The sequence below is a fragment of the Dipodomys spectabilis genome, unplaced genomic scaffold (assembly GCF_019054845.1).
Source record: "Dipodomys spectabilis isolate Male_0828 unplaced genomic scaffold, ASM1905484v1 ptg000019l, whole genome shotgun sequence".
Lineage (NCBI taxonomy): Eukaryota > Metazoa > Chordata > Mammalia > Rodentia > Heteromyidae > Dipodomys > Dipodomys spectabilis.
The window spans coordinates 25,997,426-26,022,668 of record NW_024870696.1 but is presented as its reverse complement, the minus strand read 5'-3'; the positions used below and the strand labels follow the sequence as shown (position 1 = coordinate 26,022,668).

At 41.2% G+C, this 25,243-nt stretch overlaps 1 protein-coding gene across 1 annotated transcript in view; it reads left to right on the top strand.

Moving 5' to 3' along the window:
- F5 (coagulation factor V) overlaps positions 1-25,243 on the top strand; it is a 67,704-nt gene that overhangs the window by 26,127 nt on the left and 16,334 nt on the right. Inside the window, exons 6-16 of the mRNA XM_042674400.1 lie at positions 1,152-1,373; positions 2,664-2,829; positions 5,429-5,597; positions 8,376-8,469; positions 8,810-9,018; positions 10,011-10,161; positions 12,372-12,584; positions 13,974-16,287; positions 19,182-19,359; positions 20,517-20,753; positions 23,076-23,283. Of these exons, the coding sequence (XP_042530334.1) occupies positions 1,152-1,373; positions 2,664-2,829; positions 5,429-5,597; positions 8,376-8,469; positions 8,810-9,018; positions 10,011-10,161; positions 12,372-12,584; positions 13,974-16,287; positions 19,182-19,359; positions 20,517-20,753; positions 23,076-23,283 (4,161 nt within the window). The remainder of the gene's footprint in view (positions 1-1,151; positions 1,374-2,663; positions 2,830-5,428; positions 5,598-8,375; positions 8,470-8,809; positions 9,019-10,010; positions 10,162-12,371; positions 12,585-13,973; positions 16,288-19,181; positions 19,360-20,516; positions 20,754-23,075; positions 23,284-25,243) is intronic.

The following is a 25,243-nucleotide window of genomic DNA, read 5'->3' as shown; positions in this document are numbered from 1 at the left end:
TACCATCTAGCTTTTCTTTTTTTTTTTTTTTTTCTGGCCCCGGAGTTTGAACTCTGGGCCTGGACACTGTCCCAGAACTTCTTTTAATCAAGGTGAGCACTCTACCACTTGAAACACAGCCTAACTTCTGTGATTAATTGGAGATGAGTATCATGGACTTTCCTGACTGCTCTGGTCATGATCCTCAGATCTCAGCCTCTAGAGTGGCAGCCATACTTACTTCTCACAATGATCTCCAAAAAAGGAAAAGCCCCTCTATTGGTAAGAGACTGATCCTCAACTCCCTTGTTAACTGTCTAGTGATTCAGAGTCTGAAATTTAAAACCCAAGCCACAGATAGAAGCCAGGATTAAAAATCTCCCACAGAACAAATGAGCATTTCCCCAGTCACTGTGGAAGCAAACAAAGACTTTTCCCTCAGTTCCTACTACTCATCCGTGAAAAGTTCTCAGTGGCCAGCATAATGAGGCATGTCCACTGCAATTTACAAAGACCAAGCAACACAGAGTAATTCTTATCTTTTCATTAGAACAATCAAAGCAGATAAAAAAGCAATCAAAAACTGTCACAGACCCTTCTCACCTTTTCCCCCTGAGGCAGAGCTTTGACTTCTATCCAGGCAGGAGGATTCATTCCTTGGAATCATTTCTTTTAGTGTGTGTGGGGGTCTCCAGACCCTCCCACTGAAACCAGACTGGTGTGATCAGCTACCACGTTTTCTGAGGCTTTACCAGTTCTTATACTAAAAGCCCTATGTCCCAGGAAAACCTCAATTCTGGATAGCAACCAGGCTAGTTGCTCACCTACTTAGTTCCCTCCATGAGATAATTGCGTGCTTAATTCCTTCCTTGAGATAGTCACTTAGCAACCCCTAGGATTTTGCACTAAGGCCCCCATCTATTGAAGCTATAATCGCCTTCAAAATGCCACTTCCTGCCATGAGTTGTGAGCGACGGGTTGCCTGTCATTCAGACACACGCTTTTGTGGGACAGGAGCCCTGAGTGGAGCATGTTTCCTCAGGACTTTACACAACGCCCATTGCAGAGCAGGCACCGCAGATAGAGTTGGTGAGTGACTTTGTGATCATTGGAGACTTAACTGAACGCCTATTTTGTAATCATTTCTCTCCTTCCCGCGCCCTCCACCTCAGATATAACGGTTTGTGCCCATGACCACATCAGCTGGCATCTGATTGGAATGAGCTCGGGGCCAGAGCTGTTCTCCATTCATTTCAACGGCCAGGTCCTGGAGCAGAACCATCACAAGGTCTCAGCCATCACCCTGCTCAGCGCCACGTCCACGACTGCAAACATGACTGTGAGCCCGGAGGGGAAGTGGATCATATCTTCTCTCATTCCAACGCATTTCCAAGGCAAGAAACCCTCCCAGGCACGAGCACCACCTTGCCCCACGCCAGATACACCTGTCGAGATTCCTAACAACACCATGTAGACCCTTGCCTTTAGATTATAACCGTTGGCTAGAAAGGAAGGAAATGGAGGTGTTGTGGTTTTTTTTAAGTGATGCAAAAGCTGAAGAGGTTCTCTACTCCCTCAAAAGAAGAAAGAGGAAGGAAACAAATGCACACACGGAAGTATTCTCTCTTGAAAGTATTTCACATGTAGCTGAAGGAAAGACCTAGAAGTTAGATCAAATAAGGCAAACATCTACACATTTTTAGGAGCACCAAGTTACTGGGAATGCAAAAGCTTAAACACAAGATGATTTTTTTTTTTTTACAATGAGCTGAGCATAAAGCCTGACACAGAAAGGAATTCAATTTGTACTGCATCTGTCATAAGAATATCCTAACAGCTGTAGGGTAGACTTTAGAACATCAGTGAATTCAAGCAGGAAAATCAATCCCCAAGGCTCTGTGATACCACAGGAGCTAAACACCTATGTGGTACACATTTTTCCTTTAGCACTATTGAGTGAAGCATTTGTGTTTACAGAAACTAAAATCAAAGTAAATGATATTAATGTAGGAAAACATACTGCTGCCAAAGTAATGTGTGTAAACACGTGGATAAAACATTTCATGGATCATTTTGTCTTTTTACACTAACCAATCAAAATTATATCTGGAGCAATGATATTGCTACTATATCTGTGTAATATAGAGTTCCTAATAATATTAAAAATAAAACTAACATTGAAGAGAGTGCTATTATGGATTGTTATTTAATTTTTAATGACCTTTCCATTAAGCATATGCTATTATTGTCTTCGTTTTATACAGAGAAATAAGAAAAAGTTGAATAAGATCTAAATTATAGTGTTTTCTTGAACTTTTTGTTTTTATTTGTCTTCTTTTGTCTTCTTTTGTTTTGTGGTGCTGGGAGCAGGGCCATCTGTGTGTGCTAAGGACATACTTAACCACTCAGTTATACTCCTAGCCCTAAGAGTCTGGAAATTAAAAGAAATCTTTGTCCTCCAAAAGAATCAAAGGGAAATTTCCCAAATTTTAACCCTTTCCCCCAACCCTAGTTTATTCTTGCCCCCTCTGCCAAATCCCTACACTAAACATTCTAGAGTTGCCTGACTATTGCTTTTAGTGTTACTACTTACATCTTCTACAAATTGATTTCAGAAATACGCACTTTGATTAACAACAATAGCTTCTCTCAAATTGTTCTACTCCCTTTATATCCTAACTCAGCTGGGATGCAAGTTTATGTTGATATTAAAGACTGCCTAAAGAAAACCAGGACTCCAAAGAAACTAACACGAGACCAGAGGCGGCACATTAGGAGGTGGGACTACTTCATTGCTGCCGAGGAAGTCATCTGGAACTATGCACCTGTCATCCCAGCCAATATGGACAAGTGAGTCATTGGGTTTCCTATCACTGAGCAAAAGACTGAGACATGTCCACAGGGTCCTGGGAGTGAGTGTGAACGGCCATGTGTGGACGGCTGTCAATTGGTTCCCACCCAGACTTCCTAACTTCATCAATCTTGAGTCATTCCAAATTCACCAAGGGAAATTAGTCTAATAATACCAGTAATAAATGGTAGCTACCACTTGTTGCTAACCATTGTATTAGATCCATTCTAAGGGCTTCATGCCAATCTACACATTAGCCACTGCTTCTGTTTTCTTACAGATGAGGGCATGTGTCCAAGAGATTAAGAACTTTGGGAGTTCCCATGGTTCTTAAACATTTCAGAAAATACTCAAGTCCATTCATAATAACAGAAACACAACTTACACTCACTGAATACTACTCCAGTGCCTATTAGACCCACATGAAGATGGCACAATCTGCTGATAAGGTTATGGAAAAGAAGCACTAGCACACCTTCTGGTGGCAGAGTACATTGCTGCATCCTTTCTAGAGGATAACTAGGAAGTGTGTACTGAAATGACTGTTTTCCTCAGGTGAAATGATGTCATGTACAGGGCATCCACACTAGGTTAGAGCAAATTATTAGAAACAAACACCAATGTCTATCAGTAGGAAACCAATAAACAATGACATGTTCATACAATGGGCTATCATTTTTCTAAAAGAAGCATATAAATATTCTTTATATACTAACATAAAAAATTCTCCAAGACAGGGCTGGGAAGGTGGCTCAGTGGTAGAGCGCTTGCCTTGCATGCCTGAGGCCCTGGGTTCGATTCCTCAGCACCACATAAGCAAAAAGGAAGAAAGCCGGAAGTGGCGCTGTGGCTCAAGTGGTAGAGTGCTAGACTTGAGCTGAAGAGCTGAGGGACAGCACCCAGGCCCAGAGTTCAGGCCCCACAACCGGACCCAAAATAAAAAAATTCTCCAAGACATACTGTTAAACTTAAAAAGCAAGATGTAAAGCTGGAAACATGTGGCTTATGCCTATAAGCCTAGCTGCTTGGCAAGTTGAGATAGGCTAAGTTGAGGTCTGAGGCTGGGCCAAACCTATCTTAACAAATAGCTGCGTAGAGTGGCTTACCTGTGATTCCAGTTGTGCAGAAGGCTGAGATTGAGTGGGTGACAAGTCCAGGTTAGCCTGGAGAGAAAATTCTGAGATACTTCTCAACAGAAAAGAGCTGGGCCTGTGGTACATACCTGTCCTCTGAGCTATGATAGGAGGAAGATGGACAGGTGTAAGAAAAACCCCAGAGCAGGAAGTGAGGTCCTATAACCAGTGCAAAATAAAGAGTGTAAAGCCGGAGCAGGTGTCTCAGTCCTGTAATCTTAGCTACTCAGAAGGCTGAGATCTGAGGATCTCAATTCAAAGCCAGACCTGGCAGGAAAGGCCACCAGAAAACTAAAAGTGGCACTGTGGCTCAAGTAGTAGAGCACTAGCCTTGAGCAAGAAAGTTCAGTGCCCAGGCCTTGAGTTCAAGCCCCACAAGTTACCAAAAAAAAAAAAAAAAAAGGTGCAAATAGGGCTGAGAGCTCTGCTTAGTGGTAGAACGCCTACCTAGCCAACTTGAAGCTGAGTTCAACCCCAGGACCATCACCCAAAAATGAATAAATCAATCAAGATTTATTATGGACTATATAAGTAGGTACCTTCTGTATAAATACAATATTTATATTTGCTTATTTTTGAGTCTTTTTGTATGCATTACACAAGATTTTGAAATGATACACATGAAATGAAAATTGTTGAGGAAATTCAGGATGGGCAAAAAAGCAATATTAGATATGAGAGATTTTAATCTCACTGTAATAAAAAAAAACAATAATAACCTTGAAATTGGCTTAAAGAACTAAACTGGAAAGAAGAGCAAAAAAAGGAACTTGGCCAAGATTATGTAAGTAGTAAAGAGCTGAAATGGGCATCTGAGACTCTGGCAATAGTCAGTGTTTTCACTGTACAGAATAAACACATAAAACAGATACTCGCAGCTCCTCCTTTGCAAACTAAGGCAATAAGGGGAGCCAGCATTCATGTTTCTTCTCCCAAACCATGTATCCTAGGAGGTACAGAAGATGGTAAAGAAGGTTTCTTCCTTTTCAGTTGGCACTCAGGATTTGGGTGGCTGGTGAAAGCAACAACCCAATCACACAAAACTCTAACGAATAAAGATCAATGAGTAAAAATGACCAGAGGGGGCTGCTGAAGACTCAAATATTTAGGAAGCCAGTAAGGGCATCATAGATCAAGTGACAGGGAAGGTTTTAGAACAACTCCCAATGTGACCTCCTTTCTCAACCTGTTTCTCTGAGCTATCCAAGGCCTGCTACCCCAGTGGGAGTGGCAGGGAGTGTGAATAGCTGTTTCTGATGGCTTATCTAGGACTTAATCAATCTTTTACCACAGAAGTGACTCAGATGTTTAGTTTTGCAACAGGACAGAAGATATGAGGACCCCGAGCACACTAATTTTTAGAGAAGTAGGCATTTTAGCTAATCCAAAACCCTGCTAAGTGCAAAGGTTTTCCCATTCTAAAAATTGGTAAAATTGTTGTTCTATTATTTCATTTCACTTTCAGAAAATATAGGTCTCTACACTTGGATAATTTCTCAAACCAAATTGGAAAAGAGTATAAGAAAGTTGTTTACAAAGAGTACCAAGATGAGACCTTCACCAAACGCATAGAGAAAAAAGAAGATGGGATTTTGGGCCCAATTATCAGAGCCCAGGTCAGAGACACACTCAAAGTAAGTAACAGAAATACAAAACCAATAAATACCACAGAATAGATGGCTCTGTGTTTAGACTTAATCAAAGTATTCCTGTAATTTTAATTGCAAATGTAGCTTTTAGATTTCAGTTAGTGCTTGCTTTTATTTATAGCCTGCTCCGTAACACAAAGGTCTCACAACAAATTATCAAAAAGGAAAAAATAAAAAACGAATCAATTAATTGAAGAGAGAACTTGGGGACAGAGAAAATCAGGCCAAATACCAGTGGTTCACAACTGTAGTCATAACAACTCAGGAAAGTGAGAACTGAAGGATCCTGGTTCAAGGCCAAGCCAAGCAGAAAAGTCCATGAGACTCCAAAACCTGAGATGGAGGCATGGCTCAAGTGGTAGAGCATTGGCCAAACAAGCAAGTGAAGTAAGTGGGGTAGCCTGACTTCACGCGCTGGTACTGGTGTAGGAGAAAAAAATGTCACTTGAAAGGGGGGACATAAACTGCTTTGTTAAATGGCAATTCCTTTGTACAACTACTTAAAGATGGCGAAAATTTAAAACTCAGGAATAATTACAAGGCTGACTGCAACTTTTGTCCCAAGCTATATATAGCAAAGTGAATGTACTAGGGCAAGATTTATACACAAATTCACAAAGACAGCACAATTTGCCTGTGGCTAAAACCTAAGAGGAACTTTCCCATGGAGCCTTCAAGCGAGGGTGCTCTAAGGTTCAGAGGAGGACATCCTTCCCAAACTTCGTACAGCTGTTACAGAACCTAAAAGTCAAACAGCTTCTTAATGCTTTTCATAGGTGCAGAGTACACAACAGTAAACACAACTGAATTAAAAGCAATTTGCCTGTAATCCTAGCTGCTCAGGAGGCTAAGATCTGAGGATCATGGTTCAAGGCCAGCCTGGATAGGAAAGTCTATGAGACTCTTATCTCCAATTATCCACCAGAAAACTGGAAGTGGAGCTAAGGCTCAAGTGGCAGAGTGCTCGCCTTGAACTGAAGAGCTGAGGGACTAGAGCCAAGGCCCAGAGTTCAAGCCCCACAACTGACTAAACAACTATTCTTCAGTGTGGTCTAGGTGCCTGGATCTCATTTGGTCTCTAATAAAGGTACATTTAGATATGTATCAAAAGCTTGGAGTTAGCCTTAGACAACTCTCCTTAGAGATTTATATCACATCTCAGCAAAAACTGATGGTTACAATTTGAGCAAAGTTTAAGATAATGCTGATTTTCTACAAACTAAGGATGAGTCAAAGCCTTGGGAAGTCAATCAATAGTTTTTTGAAGACTAAAGAACCTAATAAAGATTCCTATGTGAATCATGTCCCCAGATAAAGTCTATTTTGTTTATTAAACAACACAATAAGTAACTGGGCATTGGTTGCTCACAGCTAAAATCCTAGCTACTCAGAAGGCTGACATTTGAGGATCACAGTTCAAAGCCAGCCTGGACCTGAAAGTCTGTGAGACTCTTTTTTTTTTTTTTTTTTTTTGTCGGCCGTGGGGCTTGAACTCTGGGCCTGGGCACTGTCCCTCAGCTCTTCAGCTCAAGGCGAGTGCTCTACCACTTGAGCTTCAGCGCCACTTCTGGTTTTCTGGTGGTTTATTGGAGATAGGAGTCTCACTACTTGAGCTTCAGCGCCACTTCCGGTTTTCTGGTGGTTTATTGGAGATAGGAGTCTCACAGTCTCTCCTGCCCGGGCTGGTTTTGAACCGCAATCCTCAGATCTCAGCCTCCTGAGTAGCTAGGATTACAGGCGTGAGCCACCAGCACCCGGCTGTCTGTGAGACTCTTATCTCCAGTTATCAGCCAGAAAACTGAATGTGGAACTGTGGCTCAAAGTAAGTGGTAGAGCACAAAAGCTCAGGGACAGTGCCCAGGCCGAGTTCAAGCCCCATGACCACCACCACCACCAACAAAAACAATATAAGATCTAGGTGCCAATGGCTCACACTCGTAATTCTAACTACCCAGGCTGAGATCTGAGGATCAGAGTTTAAAGCCAGCTCTTATGTCACTGAAATCCAATTAATCAGCAAAAGCCCAAAGTAAGCTGTGGCTCAAGTGGTAGAGCACCAGCCTTGAGTGGAAAAACCTAGGAGACAGCACCCTGAGCTCAAGCCTCACTATCAGTGCAATGCGTGCATACACACACACACACACACACACACACACACACACACACACACACACACCAATGAAAGAACAAAGCACTTCTTTTCTATGAAGCTTCCCTTTACCTCACTTCTCCTTTCTTTTAGGCATATTAGATTCAAGTGCAAAAATCCTTTGTTGGGAATGCAGGATGTGGATTTTGTGCCCTGTAGGAAGAGTGGTTCTAGAACATCAGGCAGGCAGAAGGGAATAGTGTCTAGAGATGAGAGGAGACAGATGTGGTCCAAGTAGGGAAGAAAGATGAGGACCAACTTGAAGAGTTGTAATACAATGTGAAGAAAATGTAATTACTCCTAATCTGTCCTTTAAGGTCAGCTCAATTTTCCACCATCATATGTATTACCACCACAAGGTAATGGGAGGGAGTTACTGCTCTGCTCAGATAACTGTGTGTACACACACACACACACACACACACACACACACACACACACACACACACACACACACACACACACACACACACACACACACACACACACACACACACACACACACACACACACACACACACACACACACAGTAAATATGCAAAGCTAGCATCCTCTATTAGGTCTCATGAGAAACTTTAACTTCTGAAATGACAACGTTGATTTAACTTTGCAGATCACGTTTAAAAATATGGCCAGCCGGGCATATAGCATTTACCCTCATGGAGTGACCTTCTCTCATCAAGATGATGAAGCCCACTCTACCTCAGGTGGGAGCCTCTGAAAGAAACATATGACCGAGAGATGCTTCTGTACCTTTTCTGTTTCCCTCCTTGCCCTGTGTTATAAGTAGTAATACACAAGTCACAAGCACGTCTCACTTCAGGATTCTGTCTGTGGTCACAAATTATGGAATTCTTTATTGCTGTTATAGTTGTCTCTAACAGGAAGTACTGAAACAGTTACATGCTATCCAGAATTCCAAGTGTTTAAGGTAAAAAGAAAATTTCTTTGCTGATATTATTTGGTTCTAGTGAGAGCTAAAATATTTACTTTGCATCATGTAATAAATTTTCAAATTAAAATAATTTTGAGTGTATTCACTTTTAGGCAGTCACATGATCAGAGCCGTTCAACCCGGAGAAACCTATACTTACAAATGGAATATCCTAGAGTCTGATGAACCCACAGAAAATGATCCCCAGTGCTTAACAAGACCGTACTACAGTGACGTAGATATGACAAGGGACATTGCCTCTGGGCTGATAGGGCTTCTTCTAATTTGTAAGAGCAGATCCCTGGATATTCGGGGCATACAGGTAATTGGTCTTTGACATACCTTTTCAGAAATTCTGGGTATTTCTCCTGGCTGGAACAGATCCAATCTCCTTGTTAAATTGTGTTTCTATCTATAGAACAAAAACAAATACTGGGCCCTTTTTTGGTTTCGTTGTGACAGTCAGTGCAGAATGTAAGTCTATAGTGTGATACTGTATTTAACTTTAGATTAAAACTCCCTGTGTGTTGGCTTTGTTGAGGAAGTCATTTACTATCTCCTAATTTCTTCCTTTATTAAGTGAATAATACTTCTGCCAAAAGTTGAGAACGGGGTGGTCTGGGGGAATTCTGTGAGATACCATCTGCTAATAATGTAAATTTCTATATTGATCTTTGGGACTTTCCGAGACTGGTGATAGAGAGATAGGGGAGATTTCCCAGAAAACAGATGCAGTTGAAGATGACTTCTAGTGAAGTTGGAGCCAAACAATGGCCTATTTGCAGTGAAACTAAATCATCCCAAAGAATGGGAACAAGACACTGATCTGAGTTTTTCATCACTGAAGATCAATAGTCCTGTTATCATTAACCTAAAATTCTCACTTAGGTTAAGTTATAATCAAAGAATTTTATCTCAAAGCATACAAAATAAACATACGTCTAGAAAAATCAGAACTGGACATTTTTAAGATCCTGATTTATACAAAACAAGAGAAAAGAGACAAAGGGATCTTCTGTTACAACATTCTGTATGTCCTCTGCAACTACTTGGAACATATTCAGAAAGATGCTCAATTACAGAGATGAACAGATTTTCAGTTACTGTGGTGAAATGGGATTATTTTTGGCCTTTGGGGATGTGTTTGTGTCTGAATTTTCTGTTCTGACCTGTTTGCTTTGCATATTAGCCTTAGCTTTGACAAACCATCTGAATGATGGCTTCAGTGTCCGTACAGTATCTGAGAACCCAGTGTTTAGTAACTGGTCCTTAGGGGGAGCATTAACCACTGACCACAGCCTTGTCTTCCTCCAGAGGGCAGCAGACATCGAGCAGCTGGCTGTGTTTGCCATGTTTGATGAGAATAAGAGCTGGTATATTGAGTATAACATCAACAAATTTTGTGAAAATCCTGATGAGGTGAAACGTGATGATCCCAAGTTTTACCAGTCAAACATCATGAGCAGTAAGTTAGAGACCATGTCTGTCCATCACATTTTCACTCCTGTGGTTGGAGTGGCTATGCCCATAGGCAGAGGCAATTTCAGGACTTGCTGGTGAAATTCCCGAGTAAAATTAAAAACAACCAGTGCTTATTAACTTTGAAGCTTCATCTCTTACTTTCAATGGATGTAGGGAAGGGCTGGGTACAGAATGTGTTATACCCTTGATCAGTGCACTGGAGAGTTGAGACTTAACCAGGGTGAATACTATTCACTCAAGACCAGGGCAGAAACAAGATATGCAATCCAAACTAAAGCAAAGTGAGTCTGGGTACTCAAAAGTCTTGGAAAGACAATGTAGGAAAAGGTGTGAAACGGAAAGAAGCTCAGGGCAGAAGGAATTCCCTGAGTCAGAATGCAGGCACTTTCTTCCGTTCCAAAGTCAACAGGAAGTCAACGAGAAATTTCATGAAAGAATCTAGAAGCAAATTTCTCTCCCAACAGCCAGGATTCCGTCTATTGTTCCTGAGTCAGAAGTGAGTGACCTTCATCCCTTTTCATACCTATGAGGATTGTTTCTCCACTATCTGTCTACGTAATGTCAGATGACTGATAATTTGGAGATCTTCAGAAATGATAGGTTGCCATGACAAATAGGGAGCCAGCTACTCTCAGCTTTCTTTGCATAATTTCATTTCTACAGTCAATCTGTCATAGCTCTAGAGACAGAACCGTGCTTCAGAAATTACATACTAGCTACATACATAAAATGTTTTTGGGAGTTACAATGAAAAATAAAGAGCTGGGTGCCTGGGGCTCACTCCTGTAATCCTAGCTACTCAGGAGATGGAGATTTGAAAATCGAGGTTTGAAGTTAGCCTAGGCAGAAAAACTCAAGAGTTTGTCTCCAGCAAAAAGCCAGAACTACAGATGTGGTTTCTGTAGCAGAGCACCAGTTGTAAGAGAAAAAGCCAAGCAAGAGTATAAGGCCCTGAGCTCAAGCCCCAGTACTGGCATAAAAATAAGTAACAAAGGAAAGTAATTCATTAAGTGAAATTAATTTAGTGTGCTTTACTAATATATTTTATATATCACTTTAAATTCAATCAATAGAAAAATTTAATGAGATTTACTTTATTACTCAATCTTTGCAATCCAATGTGAACTGCATTTTTCTACTACATCTCAGTTCAGTCTATTCACATTATCAAGCATTCATGAGGACTGGCAGTATGTAACTCAGTGGTAGAGTGCTGACCTAGCATGCATAAGGCTCTTGGTTTGATCCCTAACCCTGCAAGAAACCACGTGTTCAATAGCCACTGATAGCCAGTGGCCATATAGAATAAATGGAATAAAGGTACACTGTCCAATAAATATGTACCTCTAGAATGAGGTGCAAATTGCTAAGGAATACATGTTGAATCCCTGAAATGATGTTAAGTGCTCACTTACAAATTTGCTGGGAGTCTGGACGCTCTACTAGTACTAGAGGTACAGAGGTAGTCCACGCAGGTGTGGGCTCTGTCCACATAAAAGTCGTTTCTTTGACTACAAATTAGTACAGATTTGATTTGATCACAAATTATTGCTGATTAGTACATCCAAAAATAGAGATGTTGCCTAGCAGTATCCTTTAAAAAGTGATGAACATACATTTATATTTTGAGTCAAACTGCATGAAACTGAATGGAAAGTTATAGCATATATAGATGACAATAGGCATCCGTAAAAATGACAGAATCTCCTAAATAAGCTCCCTTTTAAAGGAGATTCATTTTTCTCAGAGACTGGTATATCAAGAAGATGAATTTCTTATGGTTTGCTTTTCTTCAAAGTAGAACTGTTCTGCTTACTCTTCTCTATTTATCTTCAGAATTTCCTTATGACAGATTTTAGAGCTCAAAATGTTTAACATACATACATACACATATATATATATATATATATATATATATATATATATCTGTCAAATGAATGAATAAGTCAATGTGAATAAAAGGCTTTGTCTCTATCCCGACATTTCTCTCTCAGCTGACTAAGGAGGATAAGCTCTTATTTGGGAAGTCTGAATTTGATCTCCTGGTCACATGGTAGACCTAGTGAGACTTATCTTGGATAATCACTGCTTTGACACAACCAAATGAACACTAGGACATTTGTCTTGGATATAATTAGACACATGCCCTTTTGTTTGCAGAGACCTGGTATACTAATACATCTTATCTTTCAGCTATCAATGGCTATGTGCCTGAGAGCATACCTACTTTAGGATTCTGCTTTGATGACACTGTCCAGTGGCACTTCTGCAGTGTGGGGGCTCAGGATGATATTTTGACCATTCATTTCACTGGACACTCATTTCTCCATGGAAAAAGGCATGAAGATACCTTGACCCTCTTCCCGATGCGTGGAGAATCTGTGACGGTCACAATGGATAACATTGGTAAGAAGGTGGACACTTGGAGAAGAAGCTGACTTTGAGCCACTGGTCTCTAAAGGCCAGCTACATTTCTCCAGACAACTACCTCCTTCTGGTGTATTTCCCTGATGCCTTGTAGTCCTCACTATAATTGAGGGCTTCAAAATGGGAAACCCTTGACTTAAATGGGTCCTATTCTTTCATATGGCTCCAATTTATACAATTCTGAGTCAAGTGGGCAGTCAAGACTACCAGCAGGAGGATACTGCACAACCTTGAGGACAATGCATGAGTAGGAAAGCTTGTATTGTTAGTTCAGACACTCCTTTTCGTTTTTTAAGACAACCACCCATCGTAGGGTAAAAAATCAGACACAGCTCAAATCCTCTACCACTCAATCTCTAGTAACCTTACACAGTTACTCAGCCTAAACAAGCCTCAAATTATTCACCTGTAAAACATTATAGTGGAGGGCTCATGTAGCTCACACTGCAATCCCAGCTACTCAGGAGGCTGAGAGCTGAGAATTTTGGTTTAAAGCCAGCCCAGGAAGAAAAATTTGTGAGATTCTTTTCTCCAGCGAATCACAAAAAAATCTGGAAGTGGAGGTATGGTTCAAGTGGTAAAGTTCTAGCCTTGAGAAAAAAAAAAGCCCAGTGAGTGTTTAAAGGCATTGCTCAGTTGATAGAGAATTGGCCAGTGAGCAAAAAAAGCAGCAAGTACTGAGTTTAAGTGAGAGCATGAGACCCTGAATTCAAGTCCCAATCCAGGCACACATAAAAAGTACATCAATTGACAGAGGTTCTTTGGCCATTAATTGTAATATTTACCAAGTCAGAGGTGTTGGAGACTTCCCAGGAAACTTTTAGCATGTTAGTAATTCATACCATTTTAGACAGATTCAAATCTGCATTGACCCTATCTAAATTATTTCTTAAAGATCTAAATATTTTGTTGGAAGTAGATGTTATCATCATCCTCTAACTCCAACTCTCAAACAAGATATACAGCTAATAAGATGTTTATAATAGTCAATGTCTTATTTGTGATTCAACCCTCCCCTTATATCTTCCAAAATATGCTTGACATTGTGTACAAAAAAAAAAACCCAAATTTTTTTTCTTCCTACTTCCTACTTTTGGACTACATTCTGTAAATAAGAGCAATGCCTTGATCATGTGCTTGAGTGTCACAGTATAAGCAAACTGCTAACAAAAACAAAAACACTTAAGTATCTTATTCTCAGTTTCTTTATGTCATTAAGGACCAATAATTTAAAGTTCACCAATTAACAATGGCCCACATATCACAGACAGATACATATTTCAAAGTCCACAAGAAATCATTCAGATACTGTTGTTCTAATACCTTTTCCTTGACTTTCAACATTTGTCTTCTGTGTCTCTTCTAAAGGAACTTGGATGATAACTACCATGAATTCTAGTCCCAGAAGCAAAAACCTAAGTCTGAGATTCAGAGATGTTAAATGTAACCGGAATGATGATGATAATGATGACTCGTATATTTATAAACCTGTGGAGTCTACAGCCATGGAGACTCGGAAAATGCGCTACTCTGCAGAAAACGAACAGGAAGAGGATGATAATGAATCTGATTACCAGGATGAACTGGCTACCTCATTAGGAATTAGGTCATTCAGGAATTCATCATTGAATGGGGAAGAAGATGAATTCAATCTTACTGCTCTTGCCCTAGAAAACAGCTCCGAATTTATTTCTCCGAGCACAGATACAGCTATTGGCTTGAATTCTTCTTCCTCAAGAAACACGAGTAGGCTCACTGTTGATAACCTCACAGAGCCTCAGAAAACCCTTCCCCACCCAGTAGCCACTCCAGCTGTCAGCCCCCTGGGACACCTCACTGGCTTCGACAAGAATTCAGTTCTCAACCCTTCCACAGAAGAGCATTCCAGCCCATATTCTGAAGACTATAGGGAGGACCCCCTGCAGCCAGATGGCACACACATAAGCCTCCTTACAAAAGGATTCAGAAGCCAAGGACACGCTAACCATAAAGTACCCGAGGCAGGAAGACACCAAGCTGCAAAGCATAGGTTCTCCTGGATGAACTTCCCAGTCCGTAAACTTGGGAGACATTCAAACCAAGATAATACATCCTCCAGAATGAGCCCCAGGAAGGACATTCTTAGTGATTTATTACTGTTAAAACAAATGAACCCATCAAAGATTATGAATGAGAAATGGCATCTGGCTTCTGAAAAAGGTAGCTATGAGATCATAGAAGACAGAGAGGAAGACATGGCTGTTGGTACACAGAACAGTACCCAGAATGTCTTGAGGACTCTGGAAGAAAGCATCCCTTCTACAGAACAGCCAGGACAGCAGAGTAATCGCCCAAACCTCACTCCAATGAGACGTAACCTGAGAAACATTTCTCAAGTCACACAGCGTGGAGGAAATAGTGGCTTGATGAGAGGACAATTTTTAATCCGAACACGGAAAAAGAAGAAGAAGCTTACACAGCATGTTCCTCTGTCTCCCCGGAGTTTTCACCCCCGAAGAAGAGATACCTACACCAAGAGACCCAACCACCCTTTCCTGCCTAAATCCAATGAAACGTCTCTTCCCATAGACTCCAATCAGACAGTCCCCCTCAGGAATCTTAGCCATAATCAGAAGCTCCCAAATGGCACTGGTCAGGCAAGCTCCTCCCCTCCTGATCTTGATCAAATAGTGCCCTCGGAGGAAGGATATCAATGGTTTCCTATTCAAGACTCTGATCAAACACACTCTACTCCAGATCCCAATCATAGAGCCTCTCCTTCAGAATCCAGTTGGATGCTTCCCTATGACCTAAGCCATAAGTTCTTTCTTGACGACAGTCAAACCTCCCCTCTCTCAGAACATGACATCTGGCCGACTTTCCTGGCAGAACTTGGTCAGCCATCCATCCCTTTAGATCAGCAATACACCTCCCCTGCCCCAGACCTCAGCCAGACAATTCCCTCCCCAGACACCGGCCAGATGACCTTCTCCCCAGGCCTTGGCCAGACATCTCTGTCCCCAGACTTTGGCCAGATGGCTCTGTCCCCAGATCTCAGCCAGATGTCCCCACCCTCTGACCTCGGCCAGACAGACCCATCTCTAGACCTTGGCCAGGTAGCGCTGTCCCCATTTCCAGGCCAGACAACACTCTCTCCTGACCTCAGCCAGACATCTCCACCCCCAGACCTTGGTCAGATGGCCCTGTCTCCAGACCTTGGCCAGGTCACTGTCTCTCAAGACATCAGTCAGACAACCCTTCCTCCTAATAGCAGTGAGACACTTCCTCCAGACCACAGTCAGACATCCTCCCCTTCTGAATCCAGTCAGCCTCGACCTCATCCTGATTTTAATCAAACGTTTCCCTATCTAGACCTTATTCATATGCCATCTCCAACGCTCAATGACACTTTTACACCGAAAGAATTCAACCCACTCGTGGTGGTAGGCTTCAGTGGAGATGATGGAGATTATATCGAGATCATTCCCAGGGAAGATTATGAGGGCAGTGAAGATGACTACGCTGAGATGCATTATGTGAACTACGACAACCCGTATGAGACAGACACAAGGGCAGATATGACATCCTCCAGGAATCCTGACAACATCGCGGCATGGTATCTCCGCAGCAACTCGGGGAACAGAAAGTATTATTATATTGCAGCTGAGGAAATACCCTGGGATTATTCACAATTTGCAGAAAGGTTGGATAGTTTTCTCTTTTTATAGTCTCTTTTCCCCACTTCTATGGCGGAAAAGTACACAAAATAGCCCTAAGAAATAATTTTTAGCAAATTATGTACAATATAGTTTGGTTCTCCTATTGCAACTTGGCCCGTATTTCCTGTGTCAGTTACTGAAAATTGGCTCCATGGCTTTAGAAGAGACCTAAAGAAATGTAACAGGAATCACTGTGAAATCTCTTGTGTGCTGTGGGTATAAATGATTCCTGTCTCCTATTCTCTTCCCACAAGTTCTTACCCTCCTGTCTTGTTCCAATATGGAGCTTAGCCTATCCATAATGATCATCAAATTAATATGACTTAATTGAAGTTGGTTTCAAATCCAGATTACAATGTAAACATCTCCTTTTCACATTTATGTGTTTATAGGGCAGATTCTGAATATATATAATGTATATATATTTAAGATACTTTTCAACATATACCTTCTTAAGTTAAGACCATTTCAATTTAGTATTGCTTAGAGGTAGAAAGTCACACTGGGCTCAGCTATATGTTCTGGTATGAAGATAGAAGAAAGAGGAGGAAAGGAGCAAGAATTAGTCAATTACAGATTCTCAGGGATACACATGGTGATTACTTGTTCATTCATGGTCTATAAGTAGTCCACAACTCTCATAAAAGCTGCTACATTTATTCACTAAAAACTAAAGTGTAATGAGAGTAGCCAGACAGAATATGTGATGTGACTTTGGTCCACAAATATTTATTTCCACATTAGGATTCTTGTTAAAAATACATTCTTCCTAACTTCCTACTTAAATGCATGAGACTATCTGGATATCTGAGAATTATAAGCAAGGTCTGAGGGTGTTAGAAGTTAGTGTTTCTTCAGAGTAGAACAAGATGAAACAAATGCTTTCAAAAATTTCATGCCGGGCTGGGAAGGTGGCTCAGTGGTAGAGCGCTTGCCTTGCATGCTCGAGGCCCTGGGTTCGATTCCTCAGCACCACATAAGCAAAAAGAAAAAAAGCCGGAAGTGGCGCTGTGGCTCTAGTGGTAGAGCGCTAGCCTTGAGCTAAAGAGCTGAGGGACAGTGCCCAGGCCCAGAGTTCAGGCCCCACGACCGGACCCAAAAAAAAAAAAAAAAAAAAAAAAAAAAATCTCATGCCTTAGTCTAGTCCTACACCCAGCTTTTATTGCAAAGTTGTTTTCTCCTCTCTCCTGTGTTCTGTGAGACTAGATGCTAAGCTTAGAATCTATCTAGAATGGATGAAGTTTATAGGTCAGACTAGAAGGAAGGCAGAATAAAACGCCATGTTGGCTACACAGATTGGCTCATGCCTGTAGTCCTATCTACTTAGAAATCTAGAGGATTATAATCTAAGGCCAGCTAGAACAGAATGTTGGAGACCTATCAGAAAGAAAAAAAAACTAAAGCAAAAAGAACTTAAAAAGAAAAAGAAAAAGAACTGTCTTGGGGCACCATGACTTCAGTGATAGAGCATTTGCCTAGTAAGTGTGAGATCCTCAGTTCAAATCCCTGTACTACCACCAAAAAAAAAAATCTCTGTTGATGGTTTATGAAATATATCAGTAGTATTATGAGTATGACAGACTAAGATTTGGCTCATTCCCATAGACTATGGGAATTTCATATGCTTTGAACTGAGCTGATGAGCTATCTAGAGAATAAGGTGTTATATTTATATTTTAATTAACCTTTATATTTTGAGATAAATTTTAAATTGCAAGAAACAATGCAGAGAGATACCTTGCATGCTCTGTCTCATTTCCACTCTGGTGACACCCTGCAGAATTGTAACATTGTAGCACAGCCAATATACTGACCTAAATAAATACTTTCAGGCAGAGAACATTTCCATCACCATGAAAAGCCTAGTTATCTTTTCTAGTCACATCTCTGTCCCTCCCACCACCTTCCTCCTCATCTCCTGGCAACCACTTCTGTAGTCTCTGTTACTGTCATTTCAAGAATATTATGTAAATGATTTCAAGAATATCATATAAGCAAAATCAAGCAACGTGTAACCTTTGGGACTGGCATTTCCCCCCACACAATACATACATTCTCCACCTTCAGCCAGTCCTTTCATGTATCAAGAATCATTTTTCTATTCAGTAGTGCTCCATAAGATGTGTGTACCACCATCTTTTGTTATTTGTAAATATTGACAGTGTTGAATACATATACATTGTGAAATGTCTAGTTCAAGCTAGTTTAGCATGTGCATTGTCTCTTATTTTTGTGATGACCACACTTAAAAATCTACTTGCTTGCCAGTTTTCAAGACTATAGATCTCTATTTTTAATTATAGTTATCAGGTTGTATAATATACTTTCTGATCATATTCCTTGTGCATTTAACTGAAATTTGGTATCTGTTGATCTAAATCTTCCCTATTCCCTGCCCTCAAAGCCACTACTAACCACCATTCTACTCTCTGCTTCGGTGAGTGTGATGTTTTTAGGTTCCACATTAGAAAAATACTGTGAGCAAACTAAACATAATACCTACCTCACAGGGCTTACACCTCAGAGGTGGAATAAGACAGAAATAGATAATCTCACAAATAGAACATATATAATTTGCCTCATAGGCATATATGATCACAGGAATTTATTGTGTAAACTATAATCACGCGGTAGAAATAGAAGGCATGATAAAAATGACCTCATCCAAAGCATCGTAGGAAGCGTTCCCTAAGAAATGATCCTTCGGCTGGGAGTTTAGTGGCCAGTCTCTTTCTTCACACATAAATTCATTAGTTTATCCCTGCAATGGTTATTAACAGTTCTGTGCTAGATACTCTATTTCAAAACAGAGACAATTTCCTAAATTGAACCAGTGTTGATGTCTTCTTCTATAAAATGACCATTGTCATTATTTCAGAGAGGTGGACCTGGATGACGAAATTGATGACGTGCCACAGGACACCACATACAAGAAAGTTGTCTTCCGAAAGTACCTGGATAGTACTTTTACCAGACGGGATCCGCGGGGAGAGTATGAGGAGCACCTTGGCATTCTTGGTCCTATTATTAGAGCAGAAGTGGATGATGTTATCCAGGTAAGTCATAGTTTATTCCCTAATAACGTCATCAGAGGAATTCTCATAAGTGCCACACATTGCTCAGGTGAAGGTGTCCAAAAAATTATAGAGGTGAATTATTGTTCAAAGTTAACAAATAATTAACTTGATTTTCAAAGGCGGATTGTTCAAGCCATTTGACACTCTTCAAGACAAAAAAAATGATCTCCCTTATCTTTTTCAGTGTTGGAAACTGAATAATTCAGAGATGATTGCACATTATTCAGTTCAGGAGTTAGAGAGCAGAGTGGATAACATAAAGAAACCCCTATCACAAAAAAAAAAAAAAAAAAAAAAGAGGGCTGGGAAGGTGGCTCAGTGGTAGAGCGCTTGCCTTGCATGCATGAGGCCCTGGGTTCGATTCCTCAGCACCACATAAGCAAAAACAAAAAAAAAGCTGGAAGTGATGCTGTGGCTCAAGTGGTAGAGCGCTGAAGAGCTAAGGGACAGTGCCCAGGCCCAGAGTTCAGGCCCCATGACCGGACCCAAAAAAAAAGAAAAGAAAAGAAGGATATGTGTTATCTTTCTGTTTATGTGACAAAATACCTGAGCAAAACAACTTAAAGGAGAAAAAGATTATTATAGCTAACTGTTATAGAAGTTGCAGCCAATAGTCACTTAGTTCTATTGCTCTCTGGGCCTGCAGTAAGACTGATCATGGTGGACAGTGTGTGGGGGAGCATAGGTGTTTGTGTTTGGTGTTCAGGAACCCAAAAAAGATAGAGAGGGAGGGGCTGGGACCCCAAAACCTTGTTCCCCAGGGACTTCTCCCAATGACTTAACTTCCTTCAACTGCCTCCTGCCTCCTAATGGTTTCACCAACTTCCATCACCAGAGCAGGCTAGGGACCAGACTTTCACATGAATTCTGGGAGGACATTTCATACATAACAGTAAATAATGTCAGTCCTTTAGCCTTGAGACTAAAGACAAGCATAATTTCTGTGTTTCTATGGTAAACTACATAGGCTGTATGTCAAAGCATGATTATGAAACCAGATTAAAATTTACATATAAACTCCCAAAGGTAAATACTCAATGTGCCTTAGTTCTGATCTCACAACATTTTAGCCAATTATTGCTGACATTTTTCAATTCAGTTTTGTCAATTAATTTATAGAGAATTCCTTTCTCTAGGTTCGCTTTAAAAACTTGGCATCCAGACCATATTCTCTTCACACGCACGGGCTTTCCTACGAAAAGTCATCAGAAGGAAAGACTTACGAAGACGACTCTCCTGAGTGGTTTAAGGAGGATAATGCTGTCCAGCCCAACAGCAGCTACACATATGTGTGGCACGCCACAGAGCGGTCAGGGCCCGAGAACCCAGGCTCTGCCTGTCGAGTATGGGCCTACTACTCAGCAGTGAACCCGGTTAGCATTTCCATCTGATGTTCTTGTCATTCTCTTAATCTTGTCATCTGGGTCCACCAAATGTAAAGGTTGGGTTGTTTCTCTTTGTCTGTCTGTCTTCCTGCTTGCCTTCTTGCTTGCCTGCCTGGCAGTCTGGCTCTCCTTCTTTTCTTTAGTTGCATACATTAATTGTACTGAGGGGTTTCATTATAAGGGTTGGGTTATTTCTTGTTAAAAGTTGCTCTTATTTTTTGGGAGGGCTGTGGAAAGGTTCTAATCACTGGTACCCAAACTAAGGAATCTCCACGCAGTGTTTAGATGACAAGAAGAGAACTATTTTTACAGTGGAGAAGAGGGAGGATTATATAAATGCGTGGGCTCAAGTTAGGGCACCTGCATTTGCAGAGAAAGATGCTTATTTGCAGTATTTAATAGCCTGGAGCCAGGCTTTGGAGCGCGCCTCAGCAGGGTGGGAAAGGAAGGCCCAAGCAGACAAAGTAGGCTCAAGTCACATAATGAGATTGGGGGCAGAAGGAAGAATTCTTTCTCTGCTCTGTGGAGTCTATGGAGAGAATCAATTTGTTATCTCTTGTTTGCTAATAAACCATGTGACAAGGAGTCAGCACTATTCTAAACTGAATAGGGACACAGGCAAGAGGATACAGTGTTCTCTGGGAGGAAGAAATGCAGACACATTCTATCCTGTGTCCAACTCCTCCAGTGAAGAATGAAGAGATTTTTTTGGACAAAATAGCCATTCTGTGATCAAGACAAATGGTACCCACTCCCAGCCTTCCTGCCTGAGCTTAGGCTGCTGGGAGGCAGGAAAGCAGCATTCATATGGAACCTACTGCATGCACCTGGCACCCTCATTTCACCTTGGCCCTCTGAGACAGGGACACTTGTTATTTCCACAGTGCAATCCCATGCAAATGTGGTCACCCAAGAAAACCCAGGTGCCCTCTCCCCTCAAGCAGGCAGCAAGGGCTCCAGGACACTCTCTAACGCTAGAAGCTTTGTTTATTGGCCAAGACCTCTATAGGGAGTTCCTTAGTGCTGAGGTCTCCCTTTTGTTCCAGGCACGTGGTTTGGGGCTGACTTCTACCCAGGAGTTGAATGCAGGTACTTTTTATGCTTTGTGGAAGCAGGCGTGGGGTCAAAAGCATTCACACACCCAGCAACAATCCCCAGTTGTGCATGCAGTCTCAGCAAACAAGAGAACAAGGCCTGTATCTAGGACAAAGGAGTCCCCAGGTTGGGGAGGGGCCGCTCAGGACCTCAGGGCTGAAGGGAACCCTGCATGGCTAGAGTTGACGGCCCACTGGCAGCATCCACTCATCCTGGGTCAAGCCAGAGAGGCCTTCCAGGGCTGCTGCTGTCCCTTGCTTGAATGTGGCAAGCCCAAACTGAACTGTGTGCCACAACCTCTGTGGGCAGGTTGAGGTGGCTAGAGCAGATGGAGCATGCGAGGGATGGTTTCCTAGGCCACAACATCTGGAGTTAGTTCCCTAGTGCTGGAGGATCTCTTTTATTCCCAGGCAGGCAGTTTGGGACAAATTTCTCCTCAGGTGTTGAATACTAGCTGCCTCCTATGCTTTATGGAAGCAGGTGAGAAGTCAAAACCGTTCACAGATGCAGTTCTTCATTAAAAGCTGGAAAAGCAAGATTCATCTGCCAGTCCACAATATATAAATAGTTCAAAATACTATGATGCATGTGGTAAATGTAATGTACGTAGTGACATTTTTTTAAAGTCCTCCATGCAAAGCATAGTAAAAGAGCAGTCGTGTGTGTGTGTGTGTGTGTGTGTGTGTGTGTGTGTGTGTTACTAGAGACTGCAACCTCTGTGCATGTATTCTACCACTGAGCTACATATCCAGCTCCGAGACTGCTTAGATTTAAATTCCAACTGCATCCTACTAAGTGACTGCAGGAAAATGACTTGACCTTTCTCAATCTCAGTGTCTAATGTTAAAAAAAATGAGGTAATAGTGTGTAGTACATAGTAGGCATTTGATAAATACTTGGACAATGAATTAATTTATATTTAACATCTAGGAGACTTGCTGGCATGAAGTAAGATGCTCAAGGTAAAGCATTGACTACAGTGTAGGTGCTCAGTAAGTGGTATCCATTATGTTATCAATATCATCATCACTATTGGTATAAAAGAGAATACAATCAGATGAAGCAGAATGAAATGATAGATATCCAGGCTTACAAATCTATTTGTGAATATTTCCTGGTAAGAGCTTGTTGGGGGGGGATCCCTTTTCTGTTAGAAGAGCAAAGAAAATCCTAAGCAAAGGAGAATACATACAATTTGTTCTTCCTGTCCTCCAGGAGAAAGACATCCACTCGGGCTTGATAGGACCCCTTCTGGTCTGCCGAAAAGGAATACTTCATAAAAAGAGCAATATGGCTGTGGACATGAGAGAATTCGTGTTACTTTTTATGGTCTTCGATGAGACGAAGAGCTGGTATTATGAAAAGTCCAAAAGGTCTTGGAAACCTGAATCTTCAGAAGTAAAAAACTCCCATGAGTTTTACGGTATTTCCCTCTGACTTTGATCTAATCGCAGAATTGAACCACACTAGGTCACAGTGATTCCTGCCTTTAGATTTTTTTTTGAAAGATTAGATACTAGACACTTCTAAGGAGCGAGGCACTTTAACTACACTTGAATCCTTGCGTCTCAGAGGGTTAAGGAGGACAAAGACAGGGTGGTACAGGCTGCTGCCAGACAAAAATCTAAAGTAGGGCTGAGAAGGTGGCCCAGTGGTAGAGTGCTTGCCTTGCATGCATGAGGCCCTGGGTTCGATTCCATAGCACCACATAAGCAGAAGAAGCCGGAAGTGGTGCTGTGGCTCAGGTGGTAGAGTGCTAGCTAGCCTTGAGCTGAAGAGCTGAGGGACAGTGCCCAGACCCAGAGTTCAGGCCCCACGACCGACACAAACAAAAAATTTTGAGAGAAGAGCAAAATTTAACTAAATTTCATATTTATTGTCCTCACAATATTTTCTTGGTAATTTCTGGGTTGATGCAGTGATGTTCTGTTCCTTCTGTATTTATAAATGAAACATCTTTTGTTAGTGTTTCTAAACAATACCTACTTGGTTTGAGATCAAGTGGTTGGAACACTGTTTTGACTTAGTTTAAGCATGTTGTTGATTAAACATTTAATTGAAGCTTTCAAATAGCTTTATCAGTTTGATTCTTACTGAGCACAGCACCTAATGTTTAGACTTGCTCTGTTGGGAGGATTTTGTTCTTGAATAGTATCCCAGTAGATTTTGATGACATTTTTGGCTTGAAGTCTGGTTTTTCTTTTCCTAACATAATTAAGAGTTCTAATGTTGAAAACTTGCATAAGTTTATGTGGAACAAAGCCTAGAAAATGAGAACTGTAGATTGAATAGAAATCTATCCTAGCATGGTAGAGGAGGGAAAATTTTGGTGCCATAATTTCTCTCTTCATTGGTGTTGGATTTTAATCAGTTGAAATGTATTTCTGTACCACAATGTTAGCTTCAATACAAGTTTGCTTAATTAATTGTCTAGGAAAAAAAACCCAAAGTAATCAGCAGGCCAAGTAGGCCAGTGCACTTCAGTTGATAACATATATTGAAAGGCAGTCTGCTCATCTGCACTTTGAGAAGTTAATGAGCCTGTTCTTGATTGCTAAAGGAGTACATCATTCTATAGAAGAAAGGACCACTCAAGTGTCTTTTTTCAAATGACAGTGATTATAATGGTTCTAGTTCTCAGCTGCTACCAGGCAGTGCCCATGCCCGAGATAGGGAAAGAAGGAGAGGAGAGCAAGAGAGCAATTAGATGATCACTCTGGGGAAAATATTCCCATTTTGAAATCCACTCAGGCATTTGATGTGTAAATTGGCAACTAGATAGCAAACAGCCCTAGAGAAAAAGGAACAATGGGTGGAAATTAGGGGAAAAAATTTAAGACTGATAAATGCAGATGGCTGTTCAGGGGTCCCAGGCGAGTGAGAGCCTGTGCTTTGGGTCATGGATCACTCAGGCAATGGAAAAGGAGAAAGGGGCTAGTGGCTAAGGAAAAAAAGAAATAAACAACAAAAAAGAAATAAAATATACATCATAGTCTAATCCATGACACCCTCCACCAGCCATCGAGCCAAAGAAGGTACATTCTCCCTCTTCTACCATTTGCATGCTTATGCTATACTTATTCTATTCTATCCTTTACCTCTGAGTGAAAATATAGGCTTTAAATCCCCACCTGCCAAGAATTGATTTGTTTATCACAAAAGGTCAAAACATTTACAAAATACAAACACTAAAAGGATTCTATTAAGCCAAATTGATTGAGAAACAGCCGCCCAACAGACTGCAAGCGTAGCTCTCTTCTCTTCTCTTTCTCACTCCACTCCTCTCCCTTCTCTCCTCCCCTTACTTTTTCCCTCTTCTTTCCTTCTCCTTGCTTCTCCTTTCTGCTCCCTTCCCCTCTCCTCTCTTCTCCCTTCCTCTTCTC